We start from the raw sequence: 19147 nt of genomic DNA, 5'->3' as shown, positions 1-19147 counted from the left end.
TCAGGTTTATGAAAAGAAAATGGCATATAGATCAAAAATCCATATAGATTTAAAGATTTCAAATAAGAACAATTTGATATTATTTGTTTAATATATTGTAATACTAGCAAATGTACAAAATAATATCAATACAAAAACAATTATATATTTAAACGTTGGAAAATTGACTATTCTATCTTGATTGAAATGTTCTTTTTAAGTGATTGATTAACAAAAAGAATTGCTTATATATATATATATTTTTTTTTAATTATTATTATTATTATTTTTAACATTTTAACACATGTAAGATGAGATCGACCAAACTATGGTTATGGATCTACCTCACACTCATACCAAATTAATTTGTTATGATAATGACATAATATTTTTAAACAAAAATTGAAATTATCGAACTGAAATTTTCTACCACCCCTAATATCTCATGTCAACTGCTAGTAATTAAAGTATTGCCATCCAAAAAGATTTAAATTGAGATATGAATACTTATAATCTATATTGCAGATGACTTAGTATCGTGTTAGTTTTTTCATAAAGCCACAAAATTTCTCAAGGAGATAGATACAAAACTAACTTCTTATTTTGTAGTTCGTCTACACTGGGTATTTTGTTGTCTCGTATACTAATTTTCAGATAGTGCATCTTGAAATCTCACATTCTGAAACAATATCTTAAACCTATTGGAACGCAACGTGCCATCGATCTCTTTCTCTCTCAAATTGTATAACCAAAACAAAAAAATTTCTAAGTTCTAACACAACCATTGATGCATGGATAACATAATTTAGATTAAAAAAAAAAAGAAACATTTGCTGCATTGGTACTTGCTAAGTCAAAGGAGAATGTCACAATGTAAATGTCACAATGTAAATGTAGTTCATCACTTCACATTAATCGCCTCCCATCATCTGCAACATTAAAAGTTCTATTTGAGAAACTCAGACATCGAAAAGCTTAAAACTTTATATATACATGAATAGTATTTTCCCATCAGACAAGTCATACTTGTCTTTTTGTAGCAAAGCAATGCCTCTAAATATATGGACTAATACAAAAAATGTGCCTCTTGCCCCACACACGAAGAAAGAAACACTTTGTCAGCTGACTTTTCTAGCTTATGAGGGAAGTTTGCCAAATTCATACCCCTTCACGCCCAGGGTCCACTAGAGCGTGGAGTGGGAGCCCAAATGGAAATGGACCTGACTCTGTTACCATGTAAAAATATGACGCCTGAACCTAACTAGACCCCAAGATATGACGCCTGAACCTAACTAAACCCCAAAAGCAAGCTAATGAGGGAAGGTTTGCCTAAGTCCATATAAGGATACCCCTTCATGCCCAGGGTATGGAGCGTAGACTGGAAGGTCAAACGGGGATGTACCTGACTCTGATACCATGTAAAAATATGATACCTGGACCTAACTAAACCCCAAAAGATAGCTACTGAGGGGAGGTTTGCTCAAGTCCATATAAGGAGACCACTAGTCCATTCCCCAAGCGATGTGAGACTTTTACCCACTCAACTCTAACACTCCTAACTGCGTAATGTGAGAATACCATTACCTTAAAGAAATCTCCAATCCCCTCAAGAGGATTTCTACGTCGAACGCCATAGAACTTCTCTGCAATATCATCTAGCAACTAAACCACAAACACAGTAAAAATTAGGAGGAAAACAGACAAATATATGAAAGTGAAAAGATATATAACTAAGAATCCCAGTGTATGCATGGAAATGCCTCCTTTAGAGATAGCAACTCACTTCATTAAACATAGATTCTCTATCTATACTAGACTTGTAGGTTTGTCTCAGCATGTTAAACAAAGGTAAAGCATCCCTCTGCAACCTGCATAATAAATTGAGTTTGTGAAGTGTGAATGACAGTTTAATCATGTACAAAAGAATGCACAAAGATTACTTTTTTTGCCACATGAAAATTTGATTAATGTTCAAAGCACAATTGGAACTTACGTCAGGAGGAGATAGTTCACATACTGTGTTAATTCTGAGCTAGGAAAGTGAAGATTTTTCAATTCGACTTCCATTTTCACCTCATCCATGAGCTTGTTAGCATCTCTTAGGTTTCCCAAAGACAAGTACCTGCAAAAGCAAAGAAATAATAATCGAAACCAAAGGCTCAACAAGATAAACAAACATGGTAAAGATTAAAATTAGTCACTAGTACCTTTATTTGTCCCATTTTGGCAATAAATATTGTGTGGAGTACAATCTTATCACCTAGGCGGATTTAAATGTCATTTCAACCCAAATGATTTTCATGGAGAATGTAAGGATTAACAGAGCTAATAGTTCCTCTAAGACGAAGAGAGCATATTGCAGGTGACTGCATTATTAGGCAACCGAAAGGTTTCTCATTAGCACGGAGGAAACTAAACTTGCAGCTGCCCACGAAGCACAGACATCAAATTTAGCGGGACCTATTTGAGCGGGATATTTCTTGCACACAAACACGGACAGGACACATGATGTCATGATTTGAGACACCAAATAGACCAAGAAAATCTCTAAAAGAATATATATTCCGGCCCTTTGTGTAATAGAGAGAAATATAGAAATACGAACCTAAACCTTAGACATTGCTTCTATTTTTCTTTTGAACTGTTTATTTTTTATAGCAACAAACATATGCTACAACTAAGAAGTGACAGTAACTTTTATCGCTATTGCTTTACCAACTTAAATGTGACAGCTATGAAGTAATACTCGGCTTTTTCAAGAAGTAGGAGAACTTGGTTCAAAGGAGTGGAGAACTTTGTTTAAAGGAGAAATAGAAACCATATATAAAGATGAAAAGGAAGAAAAAGTGGAGAAGAATAGGAAAGCCTGGTTTGAACTTCAAATGTGTTTCGAGTAGGGATTTATGTACTTCAGCATATTAGCTTCAATAATCAACCTGTCCCAGATTGTTGAATATGCCCAGAAATATTATGGAGAACACGCTGACTTGGGAGACTGAAAAGTAGTTTTTTGAAGTTTAATGTTCAGAATATCTACCCACAGAAATCCGATAACTAAGTTAGGACCACCAAATGTAAGGAACTAAACTATATTCCGAATTTACTCACATCAGAACAGCCCGCACGATAGCCAAATCATCTTCTCCTGGATAGCACTGCATGTTACATGTTGTGAGTTAATACAAAATTTGAAACTAAATCATAATACTGTTTTCCCAATGTGTCCAGTAACGTCGATATCAGATAGTAAGGGCAGCCAAAGCTTACCTTGCCCATGAAGTTTACAAGAGCTGAAGCAAATTTCTTTGGGTTCTTTCCTCTCACAAAATGAAAAGATACTTTACCGATGTCCTGCAAAGCAGGGACATGACGACGTTAACTGCAAGAAAATCCCATCAAGTTCAGGTTCTTAACAAAAGAAAAACTCACATTTCTTCACAAGTATGTAATAGATTTTCTTAAATATACCAAATGAAGCTGTCAAACAATATCATCCTTTTTACTATTAACTACTAGTTTTACAAGTTGTATTAGGCCCCAAGTTCTCCCCTAAAAAATCAACAAAGTAATAACCTATGGAACAGAATCGGAACTTTTTCTTCCGGGTACCAAGAACTAGAGAGCATCGGCGTATATAATGTACCACTTCAGGAGACTCTGAGTACATATAATCTGCCAGCATGTCATGCAGCTCTGGAGATCCATATCGATGAGCGCCAAATTCTGCTGACCACCTACAAACAAAGCATAGTTAGTTTTTTACTTTCCTGTATGCCAAAAGGAATAAGTGTAGAAACCTTGCCCCTAGATCAAGAGCCAGGTTCTTGATTATTTGCCTAAGACAAGAGTTAAATAAAGCAATATACTTTTAACTAAAACCTTCCTTTCTCAAGGAAGGAAAAACACAACTTTGTTTTATTAACTTTCACCTCAAATACAATTGTCGATTAACTCTAATCACAACTCTTTAACTTATAAGAAGTCAAACCCACTTCTTATTAGTTAAACACTCTCTCTCCACAGGAAGCCAAACCCACTTGTTGCTTACAATCATACAATCTCACAAACTTACAAAGAAACTCACAAGCTAACAAAAACACACAAAACTCACAAAACGCTCTTTGCTGCCTCTCTCTTCTTCTCGCCTCACTTTTTCTTCGATTGCAAAGGACTAAGTTCTTTGGCTTGATATCTTTGTTTATAGACTTTTGATGATCAAGAAATATCTCCTCTCTTTGAAGTTGATAATAATTCTGATTTCTACATCCTTCTTTGATATGGAAAAATTTGCTTTTTTGTTATATAAAATAAAAAACCTTTTAAGAAAAGGTTTTGTCTTCGTATAAAGTAGACAGCCTTATAAGAAAAGGTTTTGTCTTATTTATTTATGGAAATATACTTTTTTATTTTCATTCTTTCCATAAATAAATCTGCGCCTTAATATTTATCCTTCGCTCCTTTTTCCATAAAATGACATCTGATTTAATAAATGAACCTGGTTCATAAGTGATCATCATCAAAAGTATTTGTCATTATCAAAAGTAATTAACACAACTTCCATCAAATTCCCCCTTTTTGATGATGACAAATAATACCCAAATAATACCCAGTTTTGAGAAACTGTTTCCCCCTTTTGACATATCAAAAAGCCCAAGATAGAGCCAAAATATATCCACAGCATCAAAATAGAAAGATACTACTACAATATATCCACATAAGCTATAGCAGCAATACAACCAAGAAAAAATAGCTGAACCATTAATAGTGTCTGAATATAGGACAGAAAAGGCACTAACTAAGGCCTAGAAAAAACTTTAAGCATATGATCAACACGAACATTGTTATCAATTTGCTGTTGAATGAGTTGATCTTTTAATCTCCCAACTTCCCCCCTGAGAAGCAGCCAACTGGGCCTGAAGAATAGTAACTTCATCTTTTAATAACACATTTTGAGCTCGAGCCTCATTAAGTTCAGAAATAAGAGCAGTAACTGGACCAGCAGAGCGAAGAGGAACTTGATCCACAACATCATCCAAGAGATTGCATTCAGCAAGAGTAGTTTGAGTAAACATATCATACTTGCTCAAAGATCGGCCATCCTTCAAATTCTTTAAACACAGTAGTCAACAAATTCCCATATGCTAATTGATGAGGTTTCTTAGGATCCACTATTTTGACCATATGCTTAATTATAAGAGAGGGCCAATTAATAGGACGCATGGTATCCAAAGCATGACCAAGACCCATATCTCAAAAATTTGCTTCATGTCTCCTTTCTCCTCTTGGGATAATACCTTTGTGAACTACTTCAAACACCAATTTGTGGAAAGGGAGACATTTTTCCTTTTAGTACCTTTCGCGGTCGGTCACTTACCCTCCCCTGTGTGAATTTTGAAGTTAACGCTCAATTATCATCCTTACCCCAGTGATATTCCTCCAACCCTATGCAAGGAATACGAAGTATTGCCCCTAACCTAGTTTTGTCAAAAACGATATCTATACCATGAACGGACGAAGAAAGTACTGAATCATCTATCATTGTCAAATTGGCATAAAACTCAGCCACTTCTACATCAAATATCATGTTATCAGAGTGAAGAAAAATGTCTACCCACCCCTGTACTACAAGTAATGCTAACAATTTTTTATCGCAGTATAATCTCTAATATCTAGATGAATTGTTCTACCTCTCAAGATTTTCTGTGATTTAAAATAAGCCTCCCTTCCCATGGCAAAAAATTTAATTTCATTTTTGGTTAGGGTTTTAGACGAGAGAGGGATTGAAGAGCGAGCAGATTCTAAAATCTCTTCATCAGAATCTGAAATAACAGGGGTGGAAGAAGAGAAAACGGGTGACTTACCAGTGCAACGACGTTTTTTGGTTGATTCTGCCAACATCTCTAGATGGGCTTATCTTGCTTGTCGAATTCAAGGAGTACGAATAACCTTTCATTTGACAGCAATATGCTTGCGAGGACGCCGAGGAACTGGTGTAGACAAAGGGAATGCATGTGTGTGAAGAGCGGGAGATGCGGGCATGGTTGCTGGAGAAGATGGAATAGGGTTTGGGGGTGTGAGAGAGTTAGGGAGTTGAGGGTTTTCTGGGGGAATGGACGAAGGAGACGGTGGGGAAAAAAATTGGGGGGTCGGGTCGGCTGATGGTGATGGTGGTGGAGTGAGTACAATATTGGTTTCCCCCTGAGTAGTTGTCGGAGTTTCCGATGTGAGGGTGGGTTCGTCATCATTATCAGAGTAATCGACGAGAAGTAGAGAGGAAGCCATACTTTTTTTTTGTTTGTGTGTGGGGGGAAGGTAAAAAGATTATATGGGGAATATAATAGTAATGATGATGAACTGATACATTGAACAGACTCTGAAAAAGGAAGCCACTTGAAGCGACGATGGTCACATCGAAGAGATGTTGGAGTTTTAATGCGACTCTATGTATTTTCCGCCCCAAAAAAAATTAAACAGGAGAACCAAGTTGAAAATATAAGAACCCAAGTCTGTGATGAGTAGAAACTGGTTCTTTGGAGATTAGCTCTGAAACACAAGTCCCAAGGATAGGCGATTTTTAAGAAATGGTTCTCGCCCAAGAGCCTTAGTGAAAATGTCAGCAATTTGGTCCTCAGTAGTGCAGAATTTCATTATGAAAAATCCTTTTTCAACATTGTCTCTCAGAAAGTGATGTCGGATGTCAATATGTTTAGTGCGCTTGTGTTGGACCGGGTTCTTTGCCATATTGATAGCACTAGTGTTATCACACATAATGGGAATACAACCTGTCTTGACCCCAAAGTCTTCTAATTGTTGCTTGATCCATAATAATTGTGCACAACAAGATGCAGTTGCTACATATTGTGCCTCTGCTGTTGAGAGGGCAACGAAATTTTGTTTTCTAGTGGCCCATGAGACGAGACATGGTCCTAGAAAGTTTGCCATTCCACATGTACTTTTTCGGTCAATTAGGTATCCGGCGTAGTCAGCATCAGCAAATCCTACTAAATCAAATGAGTCTCCTGATGGGTACCATAGCACCATGTTCACAGAACCTTTGAGGTACCTAAGTATTCTCTTTACTGCTTTTAGATGAGACTCTTTAGGACATGACTGTAATCGTGCATTAAGTCCAACACTAAACATGATGTCGGGTCTGCTTGTAGTTAAGTATAAGAGTGATCCAATCATACCTCTGTATTTTGTATCATTAACTGGAGAACCTGTTTCGTCTTTATCTAACTTTGTTGTAGTGCCAATGGGAGTGTCAATTATCTTTGCTTCATTCATGTCAAATTTTATTAGTAGTTCATTGATGTACTTCTGTTAATGAATGGAGGTTCCTGTAGAGACTGATCAATTTGAAGACCTAGGAAGAATGTTAGTTCACCCATCATACTCATCTCAAACTCACTACTCATGAGTTTGGCAAACTCAATTCCAAGTGAGGGGTCAGTTCCACCAAATATGATGTCATCGACATAAATTTGTACAATGAGCAGATCTGAACCTTGCTTTTGAAGAAAAAGTGTATTGTCTTTTTTCCACGGGAGTAACCATGTGTTAGAAGAAATGTGGATAGACGATCATACCATGCTCTTGGAGCTTGCTTTAGTCCGTACAATGCTTTTTCTAGCTTGTAGACATGTTCAGGTTTATCTGGGTCCTCAAAACCAGGGGGTTGTTTTACAAACACTTCTTCTTTTAGAAAACCATTCAAAAATGCACTTTTTACATCCATCTGATAGAGTTTGAATTCCATATGGGCTGCAAAAGCAATTAACATTCTTATAGCTTCCATTCTTGCCACTGGTGCAAAGGTTTCATCATAGTCGATTCCTTCTTCCTGGTTGTAGCCTTGAACCACTAGTCGAGCTTTGTTTCTAATGATTTGACCTTGGTCATCTAGTTTGTTTCTGAAGACTCATCGAGTACCTATGACAGTTCGATCATGTGGTCTGGGAACCAGGTTCCAGACTTTTCTTCTTTCAAACTGACTTAGTTCCTCTTGCATAGCTATATTTTTGGGAACAACTAGAGATAAATACGCTGAGAAGGCACACATATTTCGTACTCTAGATCTGGTATGAATCCCTGATTCCAATGGTGTGAGGATGTTTTTGAATGGGATGAGAACTTTGATGTTTCCAACTATGAGCCTGAGGATTTTGAGTTGATTCAGATATTGGAGTATCTGATGTTTCTATTTCTGTCTCTGTTGGTATATTTTCAATTTCTTGAAGGATTGGCTCATTTGTGGCATTATCCTCATCTGATTGTAAATCTTCCAATGGTTTTGGAAGATGTACATCAGGATTATCAGATTCTTCTACTGTATTTTCACAAAAACAACATGCATGCTTTCTTTCACTCGATTTGTTCTTTTGTTGAGTACTTTATATGCTTTGCTTTGTGTTGAATATCCCAAGAATATTCCTTCATCACTCTTGGCATCAAATTTTCCCAAATTGTCCTTTCCATTATTGTGCACATAACATATGCATCCAAATGGTCGAATATGTGCTAAGCTCGGCTTTCTTCCTTTAAGTAGTTCATATGGGGTTTTATTTAAAAAAGTCCTCATTGTGCACCCGTTTATCAGATAACAAGCAGTGTTTATAGCCTCTTCCCAATAAAATTTTGGTAGTTTGCTTGCTATTAGCATGGTTCTAGCGATGTCTTCAAGAGTTCTATTCTTACGCTCAACTACACCATTTTGTTGCGGAGTTCTTGGTGCGGAGAAATTGTGATCAATTCCATTTGTAGTGCAAAAACTTAAGAACTTTGAGTTTTCAAATTCTGAACCATGATCTGATCTTATGTTAATGACTTCTGTATTGAGTTTCTTCTGAACTAGTCTCACAAATATTTCAAATACTTCATAAGTTTCATCTTTTGCTGCCAAAAACAGAGTCCAAGTAAACCTTGAGTAGTCATCAACTATTACAAGAATGTATCTTTTGCCTCCTCTACTTATCACACGCATTGGTCCACATAAGTCTATGTGAAACATCTCTAGAGGTTTTGTGGTACTAACCATTCCCTTTGGTTTGAAAGAGGATTTGGATTGTTTCCCTTTGACACATGCGCTACAGAACTATTCACTTTGCAGAATTTTCCCAGGTAAACCTATAACCAGATCTTTTGATATTAGTTTGTTAATTGTAGAGAGACTAATATGTCCTAGCCTTTTGTGCCAACGAGCAGAGATTTCAGTGAGGGCATTGAGGCAAGTAAGTGAATATTCTGACCTTATTATTTCAGTTGTGTATACATTCTTGTGTCTCTTTCCCAGAAGTACTAGTTCTTAAGTTGTTGAGTTTACCACTCTACATTCACCTGCAGTGAATACTACCTTGTTCCCTTTGTCACACATTTGAGATATGCTTATTAAGTTATGTTGAAGTCCATTTACGTAGTATACATCATCAATGGCTTGTTTGAGATTGATTCCTACCTTTCCAATTCCTTGTATTTCCCCAGTTTTTCCGTTTCCAAAGGCTACGTTTCCACCCTTAACTCTTTTTAGTGAGAGAAAGTTATCTTGATTTCCTGTCATATGTCTTGAGCAGGCGCTATCCAGGTACCAGTGCTTTCCTTTTTCTCCCATTGAAGCTTGCAGTTTTATTCAGACAAAGTTAGTTTAGGTACGCAGATCCACTTAACTGCCTGTTTGTGATTAAAGGGGTGTATGATAATTTTTTTAGCCCATCTAGGAAGAACCTTAGAAGTAGAACCAGGTTCAAGATCAATTTTCTTTTGAATTTTTCGTAGAAAGGAAAATTTTTTCTGATGAGCAATTTGTTTTTTTATCACATGCATGACTCTTATGTCCTATCAAGCCACAGTGAGAGCATAGACAATCTATGTTAGGATTTTTCATTTCAGAAAAGCCTATTCCATGTCTTGTGCTAGATTGACTTTTATGGAGACTATCGAGAATTATGGAGGACCTGTTCCACCTCATGTTGTTCTCTGCTTCCTGTTCAGTCGTGTTCAGTTTCTTTTGTAAGGCTTGATTTTTCAAGATGCTAGACTTTAAATCTTTTTCTAATTCTACTTGTTTATTGAGCAGGGAACAATTTTGTTGTTCTAGAGTCATGTTTCTTCTCTTAGAGATGCGTAATCTTCCATTAGTTGTTCTTTTTCATGGCAGGTTGACTGATATGCCTTAATTACAGTTTCCAATAGTGACTCTAGCTCTCTTTTAGTATAGATTTCACAGTTCTCTTTAGTGAAAGTTGAGCTAACCTGATTGTTTTGGTCTTCTTCTTCTTGCTCGGAATCTGAACCAGCCATTAGAGCATGAATTGTATCTTGTGCTTGACAAGTACTTTCTTTGTTGCTTCTTCAATTACAACCACTAATGCAAGAAAGTCGTATTTGTCTTCTTGGTTTATTGCAAGTAGAGATTGATTCTCGATTTCCTCATTAACAGATTTATCTTCAGATATGCCTCCCATTGCAGCGAGTGCCTTTTTCATGGATATGTCGGCCTCTTGATTTGTCATTCTCCGGTTATTGGGTGTATATCTGTCACTTTTTCCTTCTCTTGCCTTTTCTGGGTTGTTTTTCTTGTATTCTAAGGCCCATAGTGGACAGAATTTTATAAAGTGGTCTGGACTACCACATTTATGACACAGTTGTTCTCTTGAATTTTCAACATTCTTTTGTGGAATCTTTTTTTTAAATGTTTGTCCCCTTTTTAACAGTTTGGAGAATCTTTTGGCCATGAGTGTGATGTTTTCATCCTCAAAATCTTCAGAAGTATCTCTCTCTCTTGATTTTTCTTCAGTTCGTATGTTATGAGGTTTCCAATGAGCTCATCCATATCAAGCTTATCTAAGTCACGTGCTTCAGTAATTGCTTCAACTTTACTTTCCCATGATTCAAGTAAGACGCTCAAGAGTTTTCTTACTGCCTTTCCGCTTGGAATTACTTCACCTAGAGAGTAAATCTCATTGATGATAGCAGTGAATCTAGTGTGCATATCTTGAATAGTTTCTCTTTACAAGCTAACAAAAACACACAAAACTCACAAAACGCTCTTTGCTGCCTTTCTCTTCTTCTCGCCTCACTTTTTCTTCGATTGCAAAGGACTAAGTTCTTTGGCTTGATATCTTTGTTTATATAGACTTTTGATGATCAAGAAATATCTCCTCTCTTTTAAGAAAAGGTTTTGTCTTCGTATAAAGTAGACAACCTTATAAGAAAAGGTTTTGTCTTATTTATTAATGGAAATATATTTTTTTATTTTCATTCTTTCCATAAATAAATCTGTGCCTTAATATTTCTCCTTCGCTCCTTTTTCCATAAAACGACATATGTTTTAATAAATGAACCTAGTTCATAAGTGATCATAATCAAAAGTATTTGTCATTATCAAAAGTAATTAGCACAACTTTCATCAATAAGTACTTCCAACAAGATAAAGAAGTCTTGCAGAAGGACCAGCACATGCATCAAGGATGTTATCCTACTCTATCGAAGAGTTAAACAAAAATAATAAGGCTCGAGCAAACAATCTCATCCAACAGAAACAATACAATCATGAGCCACTATGAATTTGGATATGTATTCTGGAGGAAAAGAACCATGACTAGTGAGTCAAAGGGAATATCCTACAAGCACAAGGATAAAGTTTTTTCATCAAGGGTCTAAATGAAAATTATGCAACTAGTTAACGACAGTGTTATTTTCTAGGAATTCTATAGTGTGGTATCAATATGTCATTTTACACGGTAAAATACAGCTACTAAACTAGTCCTTCAGCAACTGAAACAGACGTGTTTTCAAAGAAGAGGATAAACATGGATATATATATGTGGATCGGCTGCAATAAAAGAAAAGTATCTAACTTGATAGCGGCTTTCAGAAAGGATGAACAGCCTTCTACTCGTGTTTTGGCTGCCGCAATGGCTTCAGAAAGTTTTTGCAAGTCATCATCATCTGCAAGCTCCAAATGTTGTGGCACAGAATGCCGAGGAAACTTCCTGAAGATTTTCCTGACACGATCTAGGGAAAATGCATTATAAACCATGTCAACACTTAAAACCCCTTATTGAATTAGCAACAATAACAACTACAATGCCTTAATTAGTCCCAAATAAGACAGGAACAACTATATGAATCCTCAATTTAAAGAAAAAAAGGAATAGGAGAAAAAAAACAATAACAAACACAGAGAAGCACCAGCCTATTTAGCTTTCATATAACATTTTTGTCATAATTTATTTTATTGATGTGAAAGGGGATACTCAGTAGGCAAGATGCATTCAAGATTATAGATTTACATAGAAGTATGATACTCTACAATGAGCATCTTTTCATCGGTACTAACTAGTCTATCAAATTTACTCCAAAATACAGAGGACAAAAGGCAAACTAGTAACAAAAAACAAAGCTCTACTAATATGTATAAGGGAGTTATCTACCCCTTCAATGCTTTTCTATTCCTTCCATATCATATTGTCCACATAAATTCTAAATGAAACTCCATGCCCTCGTCTTTGACTCTTCCTCTTATACATTTCCACCTTAGCAGCAGATCACAAAAATTTCTTGGGACCAATTCGATTTCGAAGATATTTCTACACTATGCACCATTAAGTCTTTAAGTTATCGAGCAAAGAAGCAATAGATGGTTTTTGTTGAAAATTAGGAGAACTAATGCAGCTATATGTTAGAAACGTTCTTGATTAATTTTGTGTTTTATCTGATAGATTATGTTCTTAGATTGCAACTACTACGATTGTTACTGCACCTCAATCTCAAGCTAGTCAGGGACAACTATATGAATCTACACAATCATTTTGCTTAATTTGTACCCATGTCGTTCCGGTATTCAATAGCTAGGGTTGTACTTAGCAATTATATGTTAAACATAACGAAATCTTAATTGAAACTCATTGGTATCATCTACATGGATAATTTTTGCTTTCATTATATTGTATTTTTCTTACATTGCATAATGACAAAATTAGGAAGAATATTGTACGATACAAAAATAAATGCATTCCCCATTCAATGGAATTTCACTGGGTATGTTGTTGTTTTTGTACAAACATATATACATTATGCAAAAGAACTAACCGAATAAGGAAAGACTAACCAAGTGTGTCTTCGTCATATGGAACTTTTGATTTTGCAAGTGTTTCAGCAAAGAGCAAAGAAAGTTCTGCCCCACAGGTAATCTGGAAAATGGCAAGAAGAGTCTAGATCAAAATAGAGATTACAACAACACACCATGTAAATCCCACAAGTCTCATCTAGAGCGGATAAAATGTATGCAGACCTTACCCTGACTTAAAAGGATCAACAATAGAGGTTGAATAATTAATAGAAGAATCCTAGTGATTGTAGTCCAAGCGGAGCTAGAAGCCCAGGTACAGGTTCGATCAAACCCAATAACTTTTGCTCAATAGTATATTTATATTTAAAAAATTTATCAAATATATACAAATTTAGAACTTATTTATTATCCTTCATATAAAATTCAGAACTATATGACTGAAATTATAACTTCATTTCTGAATTTACCATACAAGAGAAAAAGAAAAACATAACATAATATTAACTTGGGCCTTGTCTAATTGCAAACAAGCACCAGACTGAAGGACATTCAAGGCATCAGAGTATCTCTCAGCAGACGCATATCTGAAAATAAATAAAAACATTATTATTATTATAGTGAGCGCGCAATCAAATTTAATTGAATGATGATGATCGCGTTACCTAGCACTAGTAGATTTATACATTTGTTGAGCTCCATAATAATTCCCCTCTTTCACAACCTTCTCTAACTTATCAATATTCTGCGATTATCGAAATCAAAATCAGAGAATTAAAAGTAAAATAAGTAAAGATTAATCGTTAAGTTTTACCTCTTGAGCTGGTGGTTGTATCACTCGTCTGACTCTTTCCCTAAACATGATTTCAAATAAGTAAGAAGAACAATTCAAAATTTTGTTTTGTTAAAAGTTGTTTGATTATTTTACATTTCTCCATACAAAAAGGAGAAAAAAATGGGACTTCCCTTATTAAGTGGAGTCATGCATTGACGCTAAAAAAACGTCATGAAAAGCATGAATAAAATTTCATTTTTTTTGGCCATAGGCCTATGTTATCCATATTCTATATTATATTAAAATCATCATTAGAAATATTGTTGATTAATTTTTTTTACCCTCCATTGAAATATTTTATAATGAATAAAATTGTTAAGTATAATTTCTTTATATAGTTAAAGTCCTAATATTTAATACTCCATCGGTCCTAATATTTAATACTCCATCTGTCTCATTTTATGTGAAACTTTTTTCCTCTTTCGTAAAAAAAGTCACTTTACTATTAATAGAAACAATATCACTTTAACATACACGTTTTATCCTTAATGAAATTATTTTCAACCACACTAATATGTAAAAATTGTTTTAGATCATAAGTTTCAAAAAACTTTATTTTTCTTAAGTACTGTGTCTATGTGTCAAGTTAAATGATGTCACATAAAATGAAACGGAGGGAATGCCAAATTAAATATCCAAAGAAAGGAAGCAAATATAAGAACTAATTGAGTTGAATATTATTTGAAATTTGCAAGGATGAAGCGACCTAAATAAATCATATTATCCTTAGCAAGTAGCAGAGGTAAAATAATACAGGAAAAAGAGTCTCATGTACCCCTCAACTTTGTCATTTAGAACTAAATATACCCCTTGTTATGAAAGTGACTCATATATACTTATAAACAAATGACTCACATATACTCTTTTCCTCTAATGGAAATGAAAAAAAATTATTTAAATCTAATTTATTATTATTTTTTTCTAAAAAATATAATCCCATATGAGTAAATTTAACCTCGTCCAAAATATTTTTTTTTACTTTTTTTTGTTTCAATGACTAATTTAGAATTATTATTTTGGTAATCAAATTCATGAAATCTTTGATTTTTAATCAAATGAAAAACACTTTGACTATCACATCTTAGTATTGATTCCAGCTGAACCGAACTCAATTCTGCTACCAAACCTTTCAACCAGATAGCTTTTTTCACTGCTTCCATTGCTGCCATATATTCTGCTTCTGTTGTAGACAAGGAGACAATCGACTGTAAAGTCAATATCCAACTAACGACACTACCAATGAGAGTAAAGATGTATCCAGTTGTGGACCTTTTTTGATCAAGATCCTGTAACGACCTGTTTAGTCGTTTTGAGCAGCAGATTTTATTTCTGAAAAAACTGTGTGAGTCGACGGAACCCACGACGGGCCGTCATGGACACGACGGGCCGTCGAGGGTGTCTCGTTCCAAAAGACTTAGACTTCTGAAATTTGGGTACTGAAATCGACTCTCTGAACTTGGCGACGGACCTGCAGGACGAACCGTCGTGGGCACGACGGACCGTCGCAGGTGTCTCGTTCCAAAAGACTTAGACTTTTGAAATTTGGGTACTGAAATCGACTCTCTGAACTTGGCGACGGAGCTGCAGGACGAACCGTCGTGGGCACGACGGACCGTCGCAGGTGTCTCGTTCCAGAACACTTAGACTTCTGAAATTTGGGTACTGAAATCGACTCTCTGAACTTGGCGACGGACCTGCAGGACGAACCGTCGTGGGCACGACGGACCGTCGCAGGTGTCTCGTTCCAGAACACTTAGACTTCTGAAATTTGGGTACTGAAATCGACTCTCTGAACTTGGCGACGGACCTGCAGGACGAACCGTCGTGGGCACGACGGACCGTCGCAGGTGTCTCGTTCCAGAACACTTAGACTTCTGAAATTTGGGTACTGAAATCGACTCTCTGAACTTGGCGACGGACCTGCAGGACGAACCGTCGTGGGCACGACGGACCGTCGCAGGTGTCTCGTTCCAGAACACTTAGACTTCTGAAATTTGGGTACTGAAATCGACTCTCTGAACTTGGCGACGGACCTGCAGGACGAACCGTCGTGGGCACGACGGACCGTCGCAGGTGTCTCGTTCCAGAACACTTAGACTTCTGAAATTTGGGTACTGAAATCGACTCTCTGAACTTGGCGACGGACCTGCAGGACGAACCGTCGTGGGCACGACGGACCGTCGCAGGTGTCTCGTTCCAGAACACTTAGACTTCTGAAATTTGGGTACTGAAATCGACTCTCTGAACTTGGCGACGGACCTGCAGGACGAACCGTCGTGGGCACGACGGACCGTCGCAGGTGTCTCGTTCCAGAACACTTAGACTTCTGAAATTTGGGTACTGAAATCGACTCTCTGAACTTGGCGACGGACCTGCAGGACGAACCGTCGTGGGCACGACGGACCGTCGCAGGTGTCTCGTTCCAGAACACTTAGACTTCTGAAATTTGGGTACTGAAATCGACTCTCTGAACTTGGCGACGGACCTGCAGGACGAACCGTCGTGGGCACGACGGACCGTCGCAGGTGTCTCGTTCCAGAACACTTAGACTTCTGAAATTTGGGTACTGAAATCGACTCTCTGAACTTGGCGACGGACCTGCAGGACGAACCGTCGTGGGCACGACGGACCGTCGCAGGTGTCTCGTTCCAGAACACTTAGACTTCTGAAATTTGGGTACTGAAATCGACTCTCTGAACTTGGCGACGGACCTGCAGGACGAACCGTCGTGGGCACGACGGACCGTCGCAGGTGTCTCGTTCCAGAACACTTAGACTTCTGAAATTTGGGTACTGAAATCGACTCTCTGAACTTGGCGACGGACCTGCAGGACGAACCGTCGTGGGCACGACGGACCGTCGCAGGTGTCTCGTTCCAGAACACTTAGACTTCTGAAATTTGGGTACTGAAATCGACTCTCTGAACTTGGCGACGGACCTGCAGGACGAACCGTCGTGGGCACGACGGACCGTCGCAGGTGTCTCGTTCCAGAACACTTAGACTTCTGAAATTTGGGTACTGAAATCGACTCTCTGAACTTGGCGACGGACCTGCAGGACGAACCGTCGTGGGCACGACGGACCGTCGCAGGTGTCTCGTTCCAGAACACTTAGACTTCTGAAATTTGGGTACTGAAATCGACTCTCTGAACTTGGCGACGGACCTGCAGGACGAACCGTCGTGGGCACGACGGACCGTCGCAGGTGTCTCGTTCCAGAACACTTAGACTTCTGAAATTTGGGTACTGAAATCGACTCTCTGAACTTGGCGACGGACCTGCAGGACGAACCGTCGTGGGCACGACGGACCGTCGCAGGTGTCTCGTTCCAGAACACTTAGACTTCTGAAATTTGGGTACTGAAATCGACTCTCTGAACTTGGCGACGGACCTGCAGGACGAACCGTCGTGGGCACGACGGACCGTCGCAGGTGTCTCGTTCCAGAACACTTAGACTTCTGAAATTTGGGTACTGAAATCGACTCTCTGAACTTGGCGACGGACCTGCAGGACGAACCGTCGTGGGCACGACGGACCGTCGCAGGTGTCTCGTTCCAGAACACTTAGACTTCTGAAATTTGGGTACTGAAATCGACTCTCTGAACTTGGCGACGGACCTGCAGGACGAACCGTCGTGGGCACGACGGACCGTCGCAGGTGTCTCGTTCCAGAACACTTAGACTTCTGAAATTTGGGTACTGAAATCGACTCTCTGAACTTGGCGACGGACCTGCAGGACGAACCGTCGTGGGCACGACGGACCGTCGCAGGTGTCTCGTTCCAGAACACTTAGACTTCTGAAATTTGGGTACTGAAATCGACTCTCTGAACTTGGCGACGGACCTGCAGGACGAACCGTCGTGGGCACGACGGACCGTCGCAGGTGTCTCGTTCCATATTCTATATTATATTAAAATCATCATTAGAAATATTGTTGATTAATTTTTTTTACCCTCTATTGAAATATTTTATAATGAATAAAATTGTTAAGTATAATTTCTTTATATAGTTAAAGTCCTAATATTTAATACTCCATCGGTCCTAATATTTAATACTCCATCTGTCTCATTTTATGTGAAACTTTTTTCCTCTTTCGTAAAAAAAGTCACTTTACTATTAATAGAAACAATATCACTTTAACATACACGTTTTATCCTTAATGAAATTATTTTCAACCACACTAATATGTAAAAATTGTTTTAGATCATAAGTTTCAAAAAACTTTATTTTTCTTAAGTACTGTGTCTATGTGTCAAGTTAAATGATGTCACATAAAATGAAACGGAGGGAATGCCAAATTAAATATCCAAAGAAAGGAAGCAAATATAAGAACTAATTGAGTTGAATATTATTTGAAATTTGCAAGGATGAAGCGACCTAAATAAATCATATTATCCTTAGCAAGTAGCAGAGGTAAAATAATACAGGAAAAAGAGTCTCATGTACCCCTCAACTTTGTCATTTAGAACTAAATATACCCCTTGTTATGAAAGTGACTCATATATACTTATAAACAAATGACTCACATATACTCTTTTCCTCTAATGGAAATGAAAAAAAATTATTTAAATCTAATTTATTATTATTTTTTTCTAAAAAATATAATCCCATATGAGTAAATTTAACCTCGTCCAAAATATTTTTTTTTACTTTTTTTTGTTTCAATGACTAATTTAGAATTATTATTTTGGTAATCAAATTCATGAAATCTTTGATTTTTAATCAAATGAAAAACACTTTGACTATCACATCTTAGTATTGATTCCAGCTGAACCGAACTCAATTCTGCTACCAAACCTTTCAACCAGATAGCTTTTTTCACTGCTTCCATTGCTGCCATATATTCTGCTTCTGTTGTAGACAAGGAGACAATCGACTGTAAAGTCAATATCCAACTAACGACACTACCAATGAGAGTAAAGATGTATCCAGTTGTGGACCTTTTTTGATCAAGATCCTGTAACGACCTGTTTAGTCGTTTTGAGCAGCAGATTTTATTTCTGAAAAAACTGTGTGAGTCGACGGAACCCACGACGGGCCGTCATGGACACGACGGGCCGTCGAGGGTGTCTCGTTCCAAAAGACTTAGACTTCTGAAATTTGGGTACTGAAATCGACTCTCTGAACTTGGCGACGGACCTGCAGGACGAACCGTCGTGGGCACGACGGGCCGTCGCAGGTGTCTCGTTCCAGAACACTTAGACTTCTGAAATTTGGGTACTGAAATCGACTCTCTGAACTTCGTAACGGAATGGCAGGACGGACCGTC

General features: G+C 37.6%; 1 protein-coding gene across 1 annotated transcript; it reads right to left on the bottom strand.

Moving 5' to 3' along the window:
* Nucleotides 1-769: 769 nt before the first annotated feature.
* Nucleotides 770-14064, bottom strand: LOC107006972 (Golgi to ER traffic protein 4 homolog). The gene is made up of 12 exons (XM_015205463.2): nucleotides 13860-14064; nucleotides 13711-13790; nucleotides 13554-13632; nucleotides 13088-13169; nucleotides 11835-11991; nucleotides 3623-3713; nucleotides 3247-3330; nucleotides 3088-3134; nucleotides 1973-2101; nucleotides 1763-1847; nucleotides 1564-1641; nucleotides 770-908 (listed from the first exon to the last, which is right to left on the bottom strand). The coding sequence occupies exons 1-12, from the start codon at nucleotides 13905-13907 to the stop codon at nucleotides 891-893; spliced, it is 978 nt and encodes a 325-aa protein (XP_015060949.1). The 5' UTR covers nucleotides 13908-14064; the 3' UTR covers nucleotides 770-890.
* Between the last annotated feature and the right edge of the window lie 5083 nt (nucleotides 14065-19147).

The sequence above is a fragment of the Solanum pennellii genome, chromosome 12 (assembly GCF_001406875.1).
Source record: "Solanum pennellii chromosome 12, SPENNV200".
NCBI lineage: Eukaryota > Viridiplantae > Streptophyta > Magnoliopsida > Solanales > Solanaceae > Solanum > Solanum pennellii.
The sequence above is the reverse complement of the archived record's forward strand: the minus strand, read 5'-3'. Positions and strand labels throughout refer to the sequence as shown.